Source organism: Leptodactylus fuscus, chromosome 10 (assembly GCF_031893055.1).
Source record: "Leptodactylus fuscus isolate aLepFus1 chromosome 10, aLepFus1.hap2, whole genome shotgun sequence".
In the NCBI taxonomy this organism is placed as follows: Eukaryota; Metazoa; Chordata; class Amphibia; order Anura; family Leptodactylidae; genus Leptodactylus; species Leptodactylus fuscus.
In genome coordinates this window covers 88,824,849-88,834,359 of record NC_134274.1, presented here as the reverse complement: position 1 = coordinate 88,834,359, position 9,511 = coordinate 88,824,849, and the positions used below count along the sequence as shown (strand labels likewise).

The following is a 9,511-nucleotide window of genomic DNA, read 5'->3' as shown; positions in this document are numbered from 1 at the left end:
TCATAATACCGCCATACACTATACACTACATAATACCGCCATACAGTACACACTACATAATACTGCCATACACTATACACTACATAATACCGCCATACACTATACACTACATAATACCACCATACAGTACACACTACATAATACCGCCATACACTATACACTACATAATACCACCATACAGTACACACTACATAATACCACCATACAGTACACACTACATAATACTGCCATACACTATACACTACATAATACCGCCATACAGTACACACTACATAATACCGCCATACACTATACACTACATAATACCGCCATACAGTACACACTACATAATACCGCCATACAGTACACACTACATAATACCGCCATACACTATACACTACATAATACCGCCATACACTATACACTACATAATACCGCCATACAGTACACACTACATAATACCGCCATACAGTACAACACTACATAATACCGCCATACACTATACACTACATAATACCGCCATACACTATACACTACATAATACAACCATACAGTACACACTACATCATACCGCCATACAGTACACACTACATCATACCGCCATACACTATACACTACATAATACCGCCATACAGTACACACTACATCATACCGCCATACAGTACACACTACATCATACCGCCATATACTATACACTACATAATACCGCCATACAGTACACACTACATAATACCGCCATACAGTACACACTACATCATACCGCCATACAGTACACACTACATCATACCGCCATACACTATACACTACATAATACCGCCATACAGTACACACTACATAATACCACCATACAGTACACACTACATAATACCGCCATACACTATACACTACATAATACCGCCATACACTATACACTACATAATACCGCCATACAGTACACACTACATCATACCGCCATACAGTACACACTACATCATACCGCCATACACTATACACTACATAATACTGCCATACAGTACACACTACATAATACCACCATACAGTACACACTACATAATACCGCCATACAGTACACACTACATAATACCGCCATACACTATACACTACATAATACCGCCATACACTATACACTACATAATACCGCCATACAGTACACACTACATCATACCGCCATACAGTACACACTACATCATACCGCCATACACTATACACTACATCATACCGCCATACAGTACACACTACATAATACCACCATATAGTACACACTACATAATACCGCCATACACTATACACTACATAATACCGCCATACACTATACACTACATAATACCGCCATACAGTACACACTACATCATACCGCCATACAGTACACACTACATCATACCGCCATACACTATACACTACATAATACCGCCATACAGTACACACTACATAATACCACCATACAGTGCACACTACATAATACCGCCATACACTATACACTACATAATACCGCCATACACTATACACTACATATTACCGCCATACAGTACACACTACATCATACCGCCATACACTATACACTACATCATACCGCCATACAGTACACACTACATAATACCACCATACACTATACACTACATAATACCGCCATACAGTACACACTACATAATACCACCATACACTATACACTACATCATACCGCCATACAGTACACACTACATAATACCACCATACACTATACACTACATCATACCGCCATACAGTACACACTACATAATACCGCCATACACTATACACTACATAATACCGCCATACAGTACACACTACATCATACCGCCATACAGTACACACTACATCATACCGCCATACACTATACACTACATCATACCGCCATACAGTACACACTACATAATACCACCATACAGTACACACTACATAATACCGCCATACACTATACACTACATAATACCGCCATACACTATACACTACATAATACCGCCATACAGTACACACTACATCATACCGCCATACACTATACACTACATAATACCGCCATACAGTACACACTACATAATACCACCATACAGTGCACACTACATAATACCGCCATACACTATACACTACATAATACCGCCATACACTATACACTACATAATACCGCCATACAGTACACACTACATCATACCGCCATACAGTACACACTACATCATACCGCCATACACTATACACTACATCATACCGCCATACAGTACACACTACATAATACCACCATACACTATACACTACATAATACCGCCATACAGTACACACTACATAATACCACCATACACTATACACTACATCATACCGCCATACAGTACACACTACATAATACCGCCATACACTATACACTAGATAATACTGCCATACAGTACACACTACATAATACCGCCATACAGTATACACTACATAATACCGCCATACACTATACACTACATCATACTGCCATACACTATACACTACATAATACCGCCATACACTATACACTACATAATACCGCCATACAGTACACACTACATAATACCGCCATACACTATACACTACATCATACTGCCAGACAGTACACACTACATAATACCGCCATACACTATACACTACATAATACCGCCATACACTATACACTACATAATACTGCCATACACTATACACTACATAATACCGCCATACAGTACACACTACATAATACCGCCATACACTATACACTACATAATACCACCATACAGTACACACTACATAATACCGCCATACAGTACACACTACATAATACCGCCATACACTATACACTACATAATACCGCCATACACTATACACTACATAATACCGCCATAACAGTACACACTACATCATACCGCCATACAGTACACACTACATAATACCGCCATACAGTACACACTACATCATACTGCCATACAGTACACACTACATAATACCGCCATACACTATACACTACATAATACCACCATACAGTACACACTACATAATACCGCCATACAGTACACACTACATAATACCGCCATACACTATACACTACATAATACCGCCATACACTATACACTACATAATACCGCCATACACTATACACTACATAATACCGCCATACAGTACACACTACATCATACCGCCATACAGTACACACTACATCATACCGCCATACACTATACACTACATAATACCGCCATACAGTACACACTACATAATACTGCTATACAGTACACACTACATAATACCGCCATACACTATACACTACATAATACCGCCATACACTATACACTACATAATACCGCCATACACTATACACTACATCATACTGCCATGCAGTACACACTACATCATACTGCTATACAGTGCCCACATTACACTGCCATATGGCGACATCTCTGGATTTTCAGTTCATGGCGCTCAGAGGAGACAACAATTGCCAGGAATCTCACTGTAGGACTATGTGGAGGGGTTGTGTCCATGTGTGTGGGGGGTGGCGCCGGCGATTGTCACCGGTCTGGTTGTGTCGGGCAATGAAGGAGTTAATAACAATGTCCCCGATTGCGGAGGGTTACCAGTGAGGGACGGCAGTGCAGGGGGTTCACATGGGGGTTCAGTCCTTGGTGACTCCCTAGCAGACAGCGCCTCGGGCACTTGCATCTGGCATCTTTTCAGACAAGCCTATCACAATTCCTAATGCACAAAATTGTCTGAACACTGTATAAGCAATGCCGCCCCTGCTACCTCCTGTGTCACCCCCTTTACCTCATAGATTGTAAGCTCTTTTGAGCAGGGCCCTCAGTCCCATTGTGTGAAATGACGTTCTTTGTTATGTATGTCTGTATCTGAACCCTATAAATTGTACAGCGCTGCGGAATATGTTGCCGCTATATAAATAAAATGTATTATTAATGTATTATTATTATTGGGCTCTATGGTACCGTTGTGCACCTCCAATTCCATGCCAAGGCAGTGACCTGCGGTCTGTCCTATCAGATGCGGTATTATGTATCGTCCCCTTGGTCAGGGCCCCCCACGTCCCTCTCATTGCTATCCCATCCTTATTCCGTCTTTTGGTTACTTATGTCTTACATCTAAATGGTTAATGTAGGTAACCCTGAGTTATGGGGCCCCCCACCGAAATACATGTGTTATACAATGTCGCCATCTGCTGGTCGTAGCTGGTAAATACTAAAGACAAAGCTACAAAGGTTATTATCCTAAAAAGTCCTGACTCAAGAGACTGAGAAAAGTACGAAAAATATCTAACAGAACACGGAATACGGCCTCTGTGGTGACCACTATGGAGAGCTCCCCTTTACGTCAACATCTGACCTTTCTGTCCACAGATCGAGTCTACAGACGACCTATAGGTGGCACTAGAGAGGCAGGTTCTTCCCAAAACAGTTAGAGGGAGACTGTCATTAGAATCCAGAACCCTGAATCAAACTCTGCTTCCTCTTGTGAATCGCTGCCTCTGTTGCTGATATATGGCTTTTTTGTCAATATGCGAATAAGCTCTTTGGAGCAATGGTGGCTAAACTGTTTCTGGTGACAGTAACCTATCTATCTGCAGGGCTGGGGTGATATGCTGGGTCTGGTGACAGTAACCTATCTATCTGCAGGGTTGGGGTGATATGCTGGTTCTGGTGACAGTAACCTATCTATCTGCAGGGCTGGGGTGATATGCTGGGTCGGATGACAGTAACCTATCTATCTGCAGGGCTGGGGTGATATGCTGGTTCTGGTCACAGTAACCTATCTATCTGCAGGGCTGGGGTGATATGCTGGTTCTGGTGACAGTAACCTATCTATCTGCAGGGCTGGGGTGATATGCTGGTTCTGGTGACAGTAACCTATCTATCTGCAGGGCTGGGGTGATATGCTGGGTCTGGTGACAGTAACCTATCTATCTGCAGGGCTGGAGTGATATGCTGGGTCTGGTGACAGTAACCTATCTATCTGCAGGGCTGGGGTGATATGCTGGTTCTGGTGACACTAACCTATCTATCTGCAGGGCTGGGGTGATATACTGGTTCTGGTGACAGTAACCTATCTATCTGCAGGGCTGGGGTGATATGCTGGTTCTGGTGACAGTAACCTATCTATCTGCAGGGCTGGGGTGATATGCTGATTCTGGTGACAGTAACCTATCTATCTGCAGGGCTGGGGTGATATGCTGGTTCTGGTCACAGTAACCTATCTATCTGCAGGGCTGGGGTGATATGCTGGTTCTGGTGACAGTAACCTATCTATCTGCAGGGCTGGGGTGATATGCTGGTTCTGGTGACAGTAACCTATCTATCTGCAGGGCTGGGGTGATATGCTGGGTCTGGTGACAGTAACCTATCTATCTGCAGGGCTGGGGTGATATGCTGGTTCTGGTGACAGTAACCTATCTATCTGCAGGGCTGGGGTGATATGCTGATTCTGGTGACAGTAACCTATCTATCTGCAGGGCTGGGGTGATATGCTGGGTCTGGTGACAGTAACCTATCTATCTGCAGGGCTGGGGTGATATACTGGTTCTGGTGACAGTTACTTATCTATCTGCAGGGCTGGGGTGATATGCTGGTTCTGGTGACAGTAACCTATCTATCTGCAGGGCTGGGGTGATATGCTGGGTCTGGTGACAGTAACCTATCTATCTGCAGGACTGGGGTGATATGCTGGTTCTGGTGACAGTAACCTATCTATCTGCAGGACTGGGGTGATATGCTGGTTCTGGTGACAGTAACCTATCTATCTGCAGGGCTGGGGTGATATGCTGGGTCGGATGACAGTAACCTATCTATCTGTAGGGCTGGGGTGATATGCTGGTTCTGGTGACAGTAACCTATCTATCTGCAGGGCTGGGGTGATATGCTGATTCTGGTGACAGTAACCTATCTATCTGCAGGGCTGGGGTGATATGCTGGGTCTGGTGACAGTAACCTATCTATCTGCAGGGCTGGGGTGATATACTGGTTCTGGTGACAGTTACCTATCTATCTGCAGGGCTGGGGTGATATGCTGGGTCTGGTGACAGTAACCTATCTATCTGCAGGGCTGGCGTGATATGCTGGTTCTGGTGACAGTAACCTATCTATCTGCAGGACTGGGGTGATATGCTGGGTCTGGTGACAGTAACCTATCTATCTGCAGGGCTGGGGTGATATGCTGGGTCTGGTGACAGTAACCTATCTATCTGCAGGGCTGGGGTGATATGCTGGGTCTGGTGACAGTAACCTATCTATCTGCAGGACTGCGGTGATATGCTGGTTCTGGTGACAGTAACCTATCTATCTGTAGGGCTGGGGTGATATGCTGGTACTGGTGACAGTAACCTATCTATCTGTAGGGCTGGGGTGATATGCTGGTACTGGTGACAGTAACCTATCTATCTGTAGGGCTGGGGTGATATGCTGATACTGGTGACAGTAACCTATCTATCTGCAGGGCTGGGATGATATGCTGGTTCTGGTGACAGTAACCTATCTATCTGCAGGGCTGGGATGATATGCTGGTTCTGGTGACAGTAACCTATCTATCTGCAGGGCTGGGATGATATGCTGGTTCTGGTGACAGTAACCTATCTATCTGCAGGACTGGGGTGATATGCTGGGTCTGGTGACAGTAACCTATCTATCTGCAGGACTGGAGTGATATGCTGGGTCTGGTGACAGTAACCTATCTATCTGCAGGAGTGGGGTGATATGCTGGGTCTGGTGACAGTAACCTATCTATCTGTAGGGCTGGGGTGATATGCTGGTTCTGGTGACAGTAACCTATCTATCTGCAGGGCTGGGGTGATATGCTGGTTCTGGTGACAGTAACCTATCTATCTGCAGGGCTGGGGTGATATGCTGGGTCTGGTGACAGTAACCTATCTATCTGCAGGACTGCGGTGATATGCTGGTTCTGGTGACAGTAACCTATCTATCTGTAGGGCTGGGGTGATATGCTGGTACTGGTGACAGTAACCTATCTATCTGCAGGACTGGGGTGATATGCTGGGTCTGGTGACAGTAACCTATCTATCTGCAGGACTGGGGTGATATGCCGATACTGGTGACAGTAACCTATCTATCTGCAGGGCTGGGATGATATGCTGGTTCTGGTGACAGTAACCTATCTATCTGCAGGGCTGGGATGATATGCTGGTTCTGGTGACAGTAACCTATCTATCTGCAGGGCTGGGGTGATATACTGTTTCTGGTGACAGTAACCTATCTATCTGCAGGACTGGGGTGATATGCTGGGTCTGGTGACAGTAACCTATCTATCTGCAGGACTGGGGTGATATGCTGGTTCTGGTGACAGTAACCTGTCTATCTGCAGGGCTGGGGTGATATGCTGGGTCTGGTGACAGTAACCTATCTATCTGCAGGGCTGGGGTGATATGCTGGGTCTGGTGACAGTAACCTATCTATCTGCAGGGCTGGGGTGATATGCTGGGTCTGGTGACAGTAACCTATCTATCTGCAGGGCTGAGGTGATATACTGGTTCTGGTGACAGTAACCTATCTATCTGCAGGGCTGGGGTGATAGGTTACTGTCACCAGACCCAGCATATCACCCCAGCCCTGCAGATAGATAGGTTACTGTCACCAGACCCAGCATATCACCCCAGCCCTGCAGATAGACAGGTTACTGTCACCAGACCCAGCATATCACCCCAGCCCTGCAGATAGATAGGTTACTGTCACTATACCCAGCATATTAACCCAGCCCTGCAGATAGATAGGTTACTGTCACCAGAACCAGCATATCACCCCAGCCCTGCAGATAGATAGGTTACTGTCTCCAGAACCAGTATATCACCCCAGCCCTGCAGATAGATAGGTTACTGTCTCCAGAACCAGCATATCACCCCAGCCCTGCAGATAGATAGGTTACTGTCACCAGAACCAGCATATCACCCCAGCCCTGCAGATAGATAGGTTACTGTCACCAGACCCAGCATATCACCCCAGCCCTACAGATAGATAGGTTACTGTCACCAGACCCAGCATATCACCCCAGCCCTACAGATAGATAGGTTACTGTCACCAGGACCAGCATATCACCCCATCCCTGCAGATAGATAGGTTACTGTCACCAGAACCAGCATATCACTCCAGCCCTGCAGATAGATAGGTTACTGTCACCAGACCCAGCATATCACCCCAGCCCTGCAGATAGATAGGTTACTGTCACCAGACCCAGCATATCACCCCAGCCCTGCAGATAGATAGGTTACTGTCACCAGAGCCAGCATATCACCCCAGTCCTGCAGATAGATAGGTTACTGTCACCAGAACCAGCATATCACCCCAGCCCTGCAGATAGATAGGTTACTGTCACCAGTAATAGCATATCACCCCAGCCCTGCAGATAGATAGGTTACTGTCACCAGAACCAGCATATCACCCCAGCTCTGCAGATAGATAGGTTACTGTCACCAGAACCAGCATATCACCCCAGCCCTGCAGATAGATAGGTTACTGTCACCAGTAATAGCATATCACCCCAGCCCTGCAGATAGATAGGTTACTGTCACCAGAACCAGCATATCACCCCAGCTCTGCAGATAGATAGGTTACTGTCACCAGAACCAGCATATCACCCCAGCTCTGCAGATAGATAGGTTACTGTCACCAGAACCAGCATATAACTCCAGCCCTGCAGATAGATAGGTTACTGTCACCAGAACCAGCATATCACCCCAGCCCTGCAGATAGATAGGTTACTGTCACCAGAACCAGTATATCACCCCATTGGCCTTCTCATTGCTGGAGGTCCTGAACTTCATGTGGCCACCTGAGACCAAATGAGGTAGCCAAAGTCCCGGCTCTAGTACCTTCTCCCAGCTTTACCACCCCCACCTCTCCATCCTGATGACCGATCCCGGCTTGCTATAGGGGGCACAACCTGTGTATTCCAGTAATATGGCCATCAGGTGGTTGGAGGCCACAACTGCAGGACTCCGTGTGGCTACGTAAGGGTTAAGAGCGCAGGCCGCCTCCCACTGAATGTCTCTTAATTTGTTGCAAATATCTCCCAGTAATGAGAAGGAATGGGAGCGCTGGTGTACTGGAATGGGACGAGCCATCATTACTGGCCTGTTAGCAGGCGCCTAATCAGATTGGGAAGACAGAATCATTTATACCGCCCTGATCTGCCGCTGATCTGCTCACCAGGACTAATAAAGTACCTTGTATTAATAGAGGGATCGTAACGAGGCTGCAGCTGCCTGGTATAGCATGGAGACCGTATACGTACAGTATATACAGTATATATATAGTCTACCCCCAGCTGTGATAGTGGCAGCCTCTCAGTCAGTAGTCAGTGCTAGGTGGCCACCTTACAGTATATAAGGTTGTGTGGGCTGGAGGCCTATCAGTGATGGTGGAAGTAGAGGATGGATGTGATAGAGGATGGATGTGATATTCCTCACTGCAGGATCCCGAGCACTGACTGCTTGTTGGAGAATCTGAGGAGCAGGAGAATGTGAGTAAAGTTTAGTCAGATAGAAGTGAGCGAGGCCACTGCAAAATGTCTGATGGGCATGCTC

The 9,511-nt window shown here is 46.0% G+C and overlaps 1 protein-coding gene across 1 annotated transcript in view; it reads right to left on the bottom strand.

Moving 5' to 3' along the window:
• RBP3 (retinol binding protein 3) overlaps window positions 1-9,049 on the bottom strand; it is a 21,900-nt gene extending 12,851 nt beyond the window's left edge. Inside the window, exons 1-2 of the mRNA XM_075288197.1 lie at window positions 8,869-9,049; window positions 8,711-8,757 (exon numbers count right to left, since the gene is read on the bottom strand). Coding sequence (XP_075144298.1) covers window positions 8,711-8,757; window positions 8,869-9,049 — 228 coding nt within the window. The remainder of the gene's footprint in view (window positions 1-8,710; window positions 8,758-8,868) is intronic.
• Window positions 9,050-9,511: the final 462 nt, after the last annotated feature.